The 11,934-nt window shown below is 51.1% G+C and overlaps 1 protein-coding gene across 2 annotated transcripts in view; it reads left to right on the forward strand.

Annotated features, from left to right (window-relative positions):
* The window catches only part of Gcn1 (GCN1, eIF2 alpha kinase activator homolog), a 63,594-nt gene extending 54,667 nt beyond the window's left edge, over positions 1–8,927 (forward strand). For both annotated transcript variants that reach the window (XM_005344321.3, XM_026783977.1), the window contains exons 52-58: positions 407–600; positions 696–810; positions 4,421–4,517; positions 4,866–5,014; positions 5,413–5,520; positions 7,734–7,952; positions 8,344–8,927. In XM_005344321.3, coding sequence (XP_005344378.1) covers positions 407–600; positions 696–810; positions 4,421–4,517; positions 4,866–5,014; positions 5,413–5,520; positions 7,734–7,952; positions 8,344–8,469 — 1,008 coding nt within the window. In that variant the 3' untranslated portion in view covers positions 8,470–8,927. The remainder of the gene's footprint in view (positions 1–406; positions 601–695; positions 811–4,420; positions 4,518–4,865; positions 5,015–5,412; positions 5,521–7,733; positions 7,953–8,343) is intronic.
* Positions 8,928–11,934: the final 3,007 nt, after the last annotated feature.

Here is an 11,934-nt window from a genome sequence, read left to right on the forward strand (position 1 = left end):
AGACACTGCACTGGGTGTCCTATGGGAGCAGAGGGGGTTGGACCACAGACACTGCACTGGGTCACTGCAAAGTCCTGCTGTAGCTCTGTGGCCAAGGGACCTTAGCCTCATGTGACCTTTGAGCTGCTTTCTCACCTGCTCAACCTGCCCTTGCTTGTCCTTGGGACTGGGATGCCACTAAGCTAAAGCCTCCCATAGCCAGGCCTGTGAAAGAGCTGCCATTACCTCCTTTACTCCCCTTGTGAATGCTGAAAACGGATGCCTCCAAGCAAGCTTTCCGGTGTTCTTGAATCACACCTGTTTTGAGCTGTGTGAGAGCTTGGCTAGCTCCTGGTGGTCCTGGTTGTCATGTTCATGTCATCAGTATGCCACAGTCATGACTCTTGGGTATGGGTTTCTCCCGCAGGTTGGAATTGCCCTGAAGCCCTTCCTGCCTCAGCTTCAGACCACCTTTACCAAAGCCCTGCAGGACTCCAACCGGGGCGTGCGCCTGAAGGCTGCGGATGCACTGGGGAAACTCATTTCTATCCACATCAAGGTGGACCCCCTTTTCACAGAGCTGCTCAATGGAATCCGTGTGATGGAGGACCCAGGTGTGAGGTAGAGTGCTGCTCGGGAGCAGGGCTCGCAGGTGTTGAGAGGCGGGAGGCAGTGGTGTGGGAGCCTGGGGTTAAGGCAGTGTGTTTCTTCCGTAGAGATACTATGTTGCAGGCCCTGAGGTTTGTGATTCAGGGTGCAGGTGCCAAAGTGGATGCTGCCATCCGGAAAAACATTGTCTCACTTCTGCTAAGCATGCTGGGACATGATGAGGTATGACTTGGGATCAGAGGCTACACTGGGAGTTCTGTTGCTTCTAAGTTCTTTTCTCTACATTGTATGGTGTTACCCTGCCCTTACTGCAAGACTTGCCACTTTCAGTCAGACTGGGAGGGATCAGGGAGTCTTGGGCTGCTGCCTTCTCAGCCCTTTAAGCTTCTCAGGCTACCTCAGCTGTCCCCAGTCTCCTCTGCAGCCCGTGGCAGGAGTGACTGCCAAGACTGCCCGAGGCATGGGATCCAACCCCTCAGCCCCAATGCCTGAGCAATGAGAGTGGGTGGCGGTTGGAGGCTGTGCTGGGGTCCCCCAGGTCTCCTGAGATTTTGTCTTAGCAAGAAAGAAGTTGGAAATACTCCTGAAAGAAAACTAAATCAGCACGAAAGCCATAGCTTATTCTTTTCTCGGTTGTCAGCTACCTTATGAACGTGGACACATTTCCTAGTGTATTTTTACCTGGTGGAGACAGTAGGCTGACTCCCTGCTTGGTACTGATGCTTCTGGAGTTCATAGTTTTGTTGTTTTGACTGTGCTGGGCATCAAACCAAGGTCTGGTGCGTGCTAAGCAAGTGTCCTCACTGAGCCTAGTGCAGCCCACTCTGTCTGTCTTGTGGGTGAAGCAGTTAATCACTGGGCCTTTCACCAGTTACTTCAGCTTCAGTTGCTGTCCCTCTGTGTTCCTCTATAAAACATACTGCTCCAGGAGACAGACAGACACTCTTCAGGGGCACCCTGCTGCTATCTGGAAAACATCATCTCATGCATGTGCCAGAATGGATGATATGTCCCTGTGTTACAAGAGGGCTTCTTGTTGGGGTTTCTGTCCTGCCCGGTTCCCACAGTTGTTAGGTCCCAAAGAAAATCACAGCGATCTCCCTAAGTTTTAAACTGATTGGCCCATTAGCTCAGGCTTCTAGTTAACTCTTATAACTGATATTAGCCCATTATTCTTATCAATGTTAGCCACATGGCTCGGTACCTTTTTCAGCAGGGCAGGTCACATTCTGCTCCTCGGTGTCTGGATAAGACTGGGGCGGAATGAGCTTCCTCCTTCCCAGAATTCTCTTGTTCTCTTTGACCTGCCTCTACTTCCTGCCTGGCTACTGGCCAATCAGCGTTTATTTAAAACATAATTGACATAATACAGAATTGTCCCGCACCATCCCTGTAAAGGTCTTAGTAGTTACAGAGGGTAAGATTTATCCATGGCCAAGCTCTTACCAATTTATAGGGACCTGGGGTTTCTGGTTGTATTCAGTTCCATTGGTTTCCTTCACTGTGGCAGATCTGTAAGGGTGGTGAGCCCATGGGAAGACCTTTCTGTTTTCCCTCCCACAGACAGCCCTGTAGGACTGACCGAGAAAGACAGAGACATTTTCAGGATTGTGTCTTCCTTAATTTTTTTGAGGCAGAGTTGCTCACTGAGTCTAGAGCTCCCCTTTTGGGCTTGACTGACTGACAAGTGAATCCTTTGAGTTCGCCTGTCTCTACCTAACAGCGCTGTGTGTGGGTGTTAGGGTCTGAACTTGTGGCTTTATGGTGAACATTTCACTTACTGAGCCATCTTTGTTTTTTTTTTTTGTTTTGTTTTTTTTAAACAAATTTTTTAAATTTCTTATTTTTGTGCATTGGTGTTTTGCTTACATGTATGTTTATGTGAAGATATCAGACCTTGAAGTTACAGACAGTTGTGAGCTGCCATGTGGGTGCTGGGAATTGAACCCGGGTCCTCTGGAAGAGCAGTTAGTGCTCTTAACCGCTGAGCCATCTCTCCAGTCCTTTTTTTTTTTTTTTTTTTTTTTTTTTTTTTGGTTTGTCGAGACAGGGTTTCTCTGTAGCTTTGGTGCCTGTTGCCTGTCCCGGAACTAGCTCTTGTAGACCAGGCTGGCCTCGAACTCCCAGAGATCCACCTGCCTCTGCCTTCCGAGTGCTGGGATTAAAGGAGTGCACCACCACCGCCCGGCCTCAGTCCTTTTTTTTGATATAAGGTTTTGCAAGTAGCCCAGGCTGGTCTCCAGCTTGTGATCTTGCTGCCTCCGTTTCCTTGCTGCTGGTGCTGCAGGTGTGAGCTAGTAAAGCCTGGCGTATGTGGCTTCATACTCTGTGCACACACCCATGGAGGGTGCTGTACGCTGAGCGTGTGTTGAGGACACGGAGGAGTGCCTAGTCATTTTGGTCACAGTCTGCTAGAGCGTTTACAGGGCTGTGCACAGTGCAAGCAAAGGTTACTATTAAGACGAATTTGCATTTTCCACAGTGGAAGTTAAAATAGCTCTCATGGAGAAAGGGTGTCCGAGCCAGTTCTGTGTTTGGTGCTCAGAGGCCCACACTGTTGACAGCGTATTCTTTGAGCTTATACTGAGATTGAAGGTGGCAGTCAAGGGTCAGCCTGGCTTGAGTTTTCCTGTCAGTCATTGAGTCTGAACGTGGTTGGTGGTTTGTATCTTAGTCAGGGTTACCACTGCTGTGACAAACAACGTGACAAAAGCAGCTTGGGGAGGAAAGGGTTCGTTGGGCTTACTCTCCCATGCCATGGTCCATCGCTGAAGGAAGTCCGGGCAGGAGGCCGGAGCTGATACAGCAGCCATGGAGGGTGCTGCTTCCTAGTTTGTTCACATGGCTGCTCAGTCTGCTTTCTTGTAGAACCCAGGACCAGCAGCTCAAGGGTGGCACTGCCCACAGTGGGCTGGGCTCTTCTACATCCATTACTAATTAAGAGAATGCTCTGCAGACTTGCCTACCAGCCAGTCTGATGGAGGTGTTTTCTCAGTTGAGGTTCTGCCTTCCCTGATGACCCTAGCTGTGTCAAGTGGACATAAAACTAGCCAGCACAGTTGGTTTGGATGGACACAGTCAAACTTAGACTTACTAGCAAGATAACATTAACTTTGAATCTCCTTTTTGATTTTTTTGGAATAAGCTGGCTATGGAGCAGGCAAGGAGCCTTTTGTATATCTGGCTTTGATTTTGACAGGAAACACTGAGCCTTGGGTACTACGGAAGTGGTGTAGTGGACGAGCACTCCCCTACTGTGTGTAAGCCACAGTACTGTATCAGTGCTGCGCCCTCCCACTGTAAAAAGTGTGTGTGTGGCATGCTTACACACATCTCCATCTTCATTGTTTTCATCAGTGGCTTCAGCTTGACTGTCTAGAGCAAACCCCCCTTGTGAGGCGCTGACACAGCAGCAAGTCCCCTGGGCATGGGGCTTGTAGAAGCAGAGTCCAGAGCCATTGCTGTAACTGTCTGTGCTGGGGCCTTGCCCAGCTGTGCCCTTGTGTCCCATGCACTGTGGCAGCTGAGATGCTAACTGTGAAGGGTTCAGGCCCCGAGAAGCCAGGCGCTGTGACGATGCCGACTATTGCCACTGTGGTGATGGCTGACATCTGCACACAACTGGGGTTCTCTGTAATTGAGTGCAGTGCACCTCATAGCCATTGTAGTGAACTGGGGTCCCAGTCCGGTACTGAGAATGGGATGAGGATTCTCATCCTAGAGTGAGGATGGTTTCAGAGTCCTGAGCCGAAGTGTCTTTCTCCTGCCCTCATTCTTGGGGACCTGATGGTACTGGCCACACTCTCCGCCACTCCCTTCTCTTCTCTGTCAGGACAATACTCGGATCTCCTCAGCTGGGTGCCTTGGGGAGCTGTGTGCCTTTTTGACTGAAGAGGAGCTCAGCACTGTCCTTCAGCAGTGCTTGCTGGGTAGGTCACTGCACAGGCCGGGGGGCGGGGGGCTTGGGGACACTTGTCGTCCCCCCCCTCCCCCCCGCCGCCGCCTACTTGAAGGATCTTGAAGCCCCTGAACTACGCTTGTCCTTGGGCATCCAGTTGCTAGAGTAGACTGGGGTCTCTGGTGCTAGTAGACCTGCCTATTGCTGTTCATAGAACATAGCTGCAAGCCAGGAGCAGCCTGAGAACTGCCATGAAAGCAGGGGTTTCTGGTCCCTTGACTCTGCACCCTGGTCTCAGTGGGGGGGATGAGCCCCTGGGTCGTAGCATGGGAGTGTATTGTAAAGTGCAAGTTGATGCCGGTTGTGTCCTTCTGCCCAGCTGACATATCTGGTATTGACTGGATGGTTCGGCATGGCCGGAGCCTGGCGCTCTCTGTGGCTGTGAATGTGGCTCCCAGCAGACTCTGTGCAGGCAAACACAGCAATGAGATTCAGGACATGATCCTCAGCAATGCTGTGGCAGACAGGGTAAGAGCCGGTCCTGTCCTCCCCTGACCCTCCTCCATCACTGTGTCTAGCTGGGTGTTCAGATCCTGGGTTCTACTGTGTCTGGTTAACTTAAATGCCGAGTGAATGAGTCCTTCAGTCTCCAGTTTAATCATCTAAAGCAGAGATGTTGGGTAAAAGAGGATGAGAGCCCCTCTTGGTCAGATCTCTGATCCTTGTTCCTGCCAACCATTGACTTTGTTTTGCCCTGCCATCTGGCAAATGTTTAAATGAGAGCAGTGGTGCTGTTGGTGAGGGGTAATCCAGGATAAGATGGCCGTGAGGGCCTATAGTTCTGGGGGCAGGACACTTCCCTGGTCCTGCTGCTTCCAGGCATGAGTGGGTGTCTCCTCTTGGGTGACTCTTGCTGTTCTCCACAGATCCCCATTGCCGTGAGTGGCATCCGAGGCATGGGCTTCCTCATGAAGTATCACATCGAGACAGGAGGGGGGCAGTTGCCACCCAGACTCTCCAGCCTCCTCATTAAGGTGAGTGGGGACAGTTCATGAGGAGCTCTGTTGTCCGAGGTTCTGTCCCACCTGGTCCTGCAAACAGAGGTCTATATTAATTATAAACTGATTGGCCTATTAGCTCAGGCTTCTTATTAAGACAGGGTTTCTTTTTTTTTTTTTTTTTTTTTTTTGGTTTTTCGAGACAGGGTTTCTCTGTGGCTTTGGAGCCTGTCCTGGCACTAGCTCTGTAGACCAGGCTGGTCTCGAACTCACAGAGATCCGCCTGCCTCTGCCTCCCGAGTGCTGGGATTAAAGGCGTGCGCCACCATCGCCCGGCTAAGACAGGGTTTCTCTGTGGCTTTGGAACCTGTTCTGGAACTGGCTCTTATTAACTCTTACAACTTATATTAGCCCATAATTCTTGTTTGTGTTAGCCATGTGGCTCAGTACCTTTTTCGGCGAGGCAGTCACATCTTGCTTGCTCTGTATCTGCGTGATGGCTGCAGACTGACTTTTTCTCTTCCCAGAATTCTCCTGTTCTCATTGCCCCGCCTATACTTCCTGCATGGCTACTGGCCAGTCAGCGTGTTATTAAAACACAGTTGATAGAGACAGACCATCGTCCCACAGCGGAGCTCCTGTGGGGCCTGGGAAGAGATGGCAGAGCGCTTCTGTGTGCCTTTTCTCAGGCTGCTCACTCAGTGTTTGTCACATTCTTAGACCGTGACTCCAAATCAAGGTAGCAACAACCCCTTTGTCACACATGCCTTTAATCCTGCCCTTGGGAGGCAGAGGTAGGTGGATCTCTGTGAAGTTGAGGCCAGCCTGGTCTACAGAGCTAGTGCTAGGACATCCAGGGCTACACAGAAACCCTATCTCGAAACAACAAAATTTTTAAAAAGACTTTTTTTTTTTTTTTGATAGTAGCAGGTGGGAGGGGTATGTATGGTCTGGAGGCCAGGGAACATTCTCTCCTCCCTCCTCCCACATAGGTCTGGAGGGTCCGGCCCTGTCCTCAGCCTTGGCAGTAGTTTCCTCTACCAGCTGAGCATCTCACTGGCCACCAAGACAGGATCTTACTATGCAACCTTAGCTGACCCAGTCTACAGATTCAAGGAGGCCTGCCTCTGCCTCCCATGTCCTGAGATTAAAGGCACGTGCCCCCATGCCTGGGGATTGAATTGAATTCTAATATCTCCTTGCCTGTCTTCCCTTAGCTGGCATGACACTTACCAGTCTGGCTGTTGTGTAGGTCAGATAGCTAGGGAGCCTGACGTATTGGCACATGCCTGTAATCCCAGCACTTGGGAGTCAGAGGCAAGAGGATTGTAACTTCTGCTGTCCTGGGGAATAAGGGAGTAGCTGAATGCACCAGGTGACCCGACGTCACAGCAGGGCTCTCCCTGCTTCACAGCTCCCTTCTCAAACATTAATGTGCACAGAGGTCGGAGCCAAATCAACATTTTAGTAGGATGGGGCCATGCTGGAAACCCTGTGACCAGCCCCTAGGCAATCACAGTGCTGCTGTGCTTAGACCTCCCTGAATGAGGTTCCGGAAAGGAGCCACCCTCTGCTGAGTTTAGAAAGGGGCTGACTAGCCGGGCGGTGGTGGCGCACGTCTTTAATCCCAGCATTTGGGAGGCAGAGGCAGGAGGATCTTTGTGAGTTTGAGGCCAGCCTGGTCTACAAGAGCTAGTTCCAGGACAGGCACCAAAAACTACAGAGAAACCCTGTCTCGAAAATCAAAAAAAAAGAAGAAGAAAGGGGCTGACTAGCTGGAATGCCTGTGACCAGATGAGCCTACATTCGCTGTTCACTTAGTGTTCATTTACTGAAGGTCTGCTGGATTTGACCCTGGAGGTGTGGGCATGAACAAGGCAGACGAGCTCCCTGGAGCCTATCAGAGAAAGGCCTGGATTAGATAGAATTGAAGGGTGGGGGGGGAACCATTTGAATGAGGATCTCAGGGCGAGCACATCCCGGACAGTGTGACCAACAACAACCAAAGACCTGGGCAGAAAAGAACATGGCTGTGTGAGGAAGTGAAAACCTCATGTGGGCCAGGAATTGTGAGCCAAGGGGCTGGCAACACTACATGAGACGGGAGAGAAGACACCCTGTCACCTGCCAGGGAAGGAACCCTGTCATACTGTCACTTTTGAAGTGGGAACAGTTAGTCTGGTCTTCCTGCTGGAGATCTGGGCTTTTCTGAGAAGCAGTCTGGATATATCTCTGTGTTCCTCTCACAGTGTCTGCAGAACCCATCTAGTGACATCAGGCTGGTTGCTGAGAAGATGATCTGGTGGGCAAATAAGGACCCCCGGCCCCCCCTGGAGCCCCAGACCATCAAGCCCATCCTGAAGGCTCTTCTTGACAACACCAAGGACAAGAACACTGTAGTGAGGGCCTACAGCGACCAGGCCATTGTGAACCTGCTCAAGATGAGGCAGGGAGAGGAGCTGTTTCAGGTGGGGGCCGTCCTGGAGTGCCATTAGCACAGACTGTGGCATTTGTCCTGCTGTCCTTGTGCAGTAGTAGAACAGCGAAGCCCTGTTTTCTCTGCCACAGTGCGTGTTAGTTGTCAGGGGCAGGTGGAGATTCGGGTACCTGGGACAGACTCTTTGGTATGCCAGAAGCCTGGGCAGGGCTGCTCCCAAGCCAGGCCCTTCGCCCTCCCTCAGCAGCACTGTCTTAACAGAAAACTGCGGCCTGCGTCCTCCAGCTTAGGAAAGGCGCAGGGAGACGCTTTCTGAGTTGTCTCTGGTCCGTCCAAGGTCCTTATGTTGCTGCGTTCTACCCCAGGGACTCTCAGTCTGAGCTTGGCGTCCACCCTGATTTTCTCCTCCTCATCTTTCACAGTCACTCTCCAAGATCCTGGACGTGGCCAGTTTGGAGGCGCTGAATGAATGCAACCGAAGGTCGCTGAAGAAGCTGGCCAGTCAGGCGGACTCCATGGAGCAGGTGGATGATACCATCCTGACGTGACAGGCCAGGTCCTCTGCAGAAGCTCCGCTCCACATCTTTGTTCACTGTTTTCATTTTTGAAAATGCGTTTATTCCAAGGGGAAGCTCAGGAGATGGAGTTCCCAGAAAGTATTTTAGTATTCAACTGACCAGAGCCAAAGCCTTAAATCAACCCACACACAACTGAAGATGGTCTCCTCCATCTCCTGCCCTTATCTTTGGAGAAGAGAAAGAAAAGCGCACTCATAAACCTCAGAGTGGCAGCTAGGGGGCGTTGTTCAGCACTACGAGGCCCAGATTCTCCTGGCCGAGAGCTCCCAGGGTCTGAGCGGGCACAGAGCTGCAGAGCTCTGCGGATGCTGCGTTTGGGTTGTTTCTGACTTGTCGAGACGGTGATGCTTGTCCACCTCTGCGGTTCCAGGTCTTGGGGGTATAGGCCATTCAGGAGAAGTGTTTAATAAAGGCTTTGATTTCATCTTGAAAGAGGTGGGGCTTTTGTTGTCTGTCTCTGACTGTGTAATCCAGGCTGGCCTTGAATTCAGAGATCCACCAGCCTCTGCCTCCCAGTATTGGGATTAAAGTTGTACACTACCACCCTAGGCAAGAAGGTCCAGCCATCCATCCCTTAAACATGAAGCTCTCTGCATCAGGAATAGGGACATTTTACACTCTTGTTGAAAGTATGAATGAGTCTGTTTTTCAGTCTGCCCTGCTGTCAGCTTCATCCACAGGCTTCTCTGCCCAGGCTCAGTGCACAGCCAGGCCTGAGGTCTCCCTTAGTGTGGTCAGGCAGTAGGGACAGTGGTCTACTCTGTGGAGCAATGTTCCTATGGCCCAGGGACATACATGCAAGAAGGAACCTGAGCTGCAGCTCAATATCTGCCACGTTTATGAATGACTTCTTTCCTCCTAATTCCTAGAAGGCTGGTGACACACCCCCTAGTGAAGCAAGCTTCCCTGATCCCCATGTGAAATAAATCTTTATCAAAATTACTGGTCAGTGCTGGGCTTGGTGGCAGTGACGGCACAGTTCTATAATCCCAGCACTTACATAGTTAGGACTAGTCTAGCTACATCAGATCCTGTCTTAGAAAAAATTAAAGTAAAAAGACCAGTATCTGGCCAGGTGGTGGTGGTGGTGGTGCACACCTTTAATTCCAGCACTCAGAAAGCAGAGGGAGGCAGATCTCTGTGAGTTCAAGGCCAGCCTGGTTACAGAGTTCCAGGACAGCTAGGGCTACACAGAAAAACCCTGTCACAAAAGCAAGCAAAAAAGAACAAAAGGAGCCGGGCGATGGTGGCGCACGCCTTTAATCCCAGCACTCGGGAGGCAGAGGCAGGTGGATCTCTGTGAGTTCGAGACCAGCCTGGTCTACAGAGCTAGTTCCAGGACAGGCTCCAAAGCCACAGAGAAACCCTGTCTCGAAAAACCAAAAAAAAAAAAAGATCGGCGTTACTAACAGTATAGCAGAGGTGAAAATGTGGGCTTCTGACTGACAGTACTGTGTGAGACTAAGTGACCTCTAAGATGTGTCTAGTGGGATCCTTTTATTCCGGGTGTCACGTGTCAGACTTCTTATTTCACAGCAGACCTGATGTCATCTGGCTGGGGGTAACTGTAGAATCCTAGGGCTGGAAGGGACCTTGAGAGGTCAGCTGAGTCAGTCCCATAGCCAAGCAGCCAGTGGTTTCAGCTTTTGGTAGCCATGGCAACTGGGATTCAGATGGTCCAGTGTCCTCCTGGCTGCCTAGGGCATCTGTCAAGCAAGCTGTTTGTATATGTGCTCACCTCTCCCAGGCTGGGGTGAAGTACACAGCTCAGAATCAGGTTGTCCTCAGTGTTTCCTCCACCAGCATTGGTTTCATCCATCCCAGCTGGGTAGGCGACCTGATGTGCCGAGGGTGGGGCACACCCAGTGAGCAGAAGCTGAAGGAAAAACAGCTTCCAGTTCCAGAAACCGGAGGAGGATGAGCACTGTGTTCAGAAGAGATGACTGGAGGCTGTCACAGACACGACTCGGGGCTTCTGGAGCACACTGAGTTCTATTCCTCTGGTCTGCTGGGCCAGTGGTAAGAACCGTCACAACACAACAGTGGGCAGGCTGAAAGGACCTGTCTGGAGGCACAGCACCCCACAAGCGCAGACAGGCTTGTGGGAGGAGGAGGTGGAGCTTGGCTCCTCAGGAGCAAAAGGCTATTTGTCCTGGAGTCTGTCTGCTGCGCTGCATCTGACAGCTCACTGGAGCTCTCCATACCCAGTTCCTCATCTGTAGAATGAGGATTTGGAGACACTCAGACTGTCCTCAGCTCCCTTTTAGGAATTAGCTATGATTGTACCACTCAACATTTAATTGAAGCATCCTGTGAACTAGGGTCTCTTGTTTGTTTTTAAGTTAGATCTGTGTGTGTTTTGTCTGTATGCCTCCACACCATACACATTTCTGGTGCCCAAAGAAGTCAGAAGGTGACACTGGGTCCCCAGGAACTGGAGTTGTAAGCCGCTATGTGGGTGCTGAGAACCAAGCCACAAGCCAGGGTCGTCTGGAAGAGCAGCCAGTAGGATTAACCCTTGACCCCAACCCCCTCTCCAGAGGAGGAGATTGAGGCACAGCGGCCACATGCTCAGGGTTACATGGCTAAGAAGTGGCAATGCCACCCTCTCATCTTGTGGTGGGTTAGGCTTAAGCATTTTTACACTCAGGACAGTGCTTCCAGAACTTTCCTGGTCTGGCACTCAGAGGAAACAAAAGAGGCCATGGAGGACCCTGGGTAAAAGCATGAGCTGGGTCCAGAGGACTGGCCTACGACTCCACCCACCCAAGGTTTTCCCTAGCTTCTGCAGCTGCAAGCTGAGCAATTTCTCACCTCATTACAGTGTACTGGCTGGGAAAGTCTTTAGAGGGGGGTCCCCAAATCAATTACAAAATGGTGTATCCTTGATCACAAAGAGGTAACTCAAAACTGAGTGTTCCCAGCCCTTGAACTTGGAGCCTCTGGGATTGTGTCAAGATCTGTGGAAGGGGATCTAATGATATGCTTGAGACCTTGCAAGTGAGTCTACAGGGCTCACAAGCCCAGGAAACATGGCTCCACAGAGATTTAGATTTGGGCTTTGGAGATATTTTTCTGATGGATTTTGAAACAAGGTAGGCATTTGGAGATGCTCGTGGGTTTTGTTGTTGTGTGTGTTGGGTTTTATTGGTGTGAGGGGGTGCTTCAGGATTCCTCTGTGTAGTCCTGGCTGTCCTGGCACTCGCTCTGAGGCTGGCCTCCAACTCAAGTGATGTGCATTCTTTGCTGGGATTAAAGGCCTGAGGCACCACTGCTCTGAGTGTGTTTTGTTTTTTAAGGTGGGACCTCAGTACTGAACTCACTCTGTAGACCAGGCTGGCCTCGAACTCAGACGTCGACCTGCCTCTGCCTTCTGAGAGCTGGGACTCAAGGGGTACACTAGCACCTCCGGCCAGCAATGCTCTAAGTGTGGTT

This window comes from Microtus ochrogaster, chromosome 2 (genome assembly GCF_000317375.1).
Source record: "Microtus ochrogaster isolate Prairie Vole_2 chromosome 2, MicOch1.0, whole genome shotgun sequence".
NCBI classification, from domain to species: Eukaryota; Metazoa; Chordata; class Mammalia; order Rodentia; family Cricetidae; genus Microtus; species Microtus ochrogaster.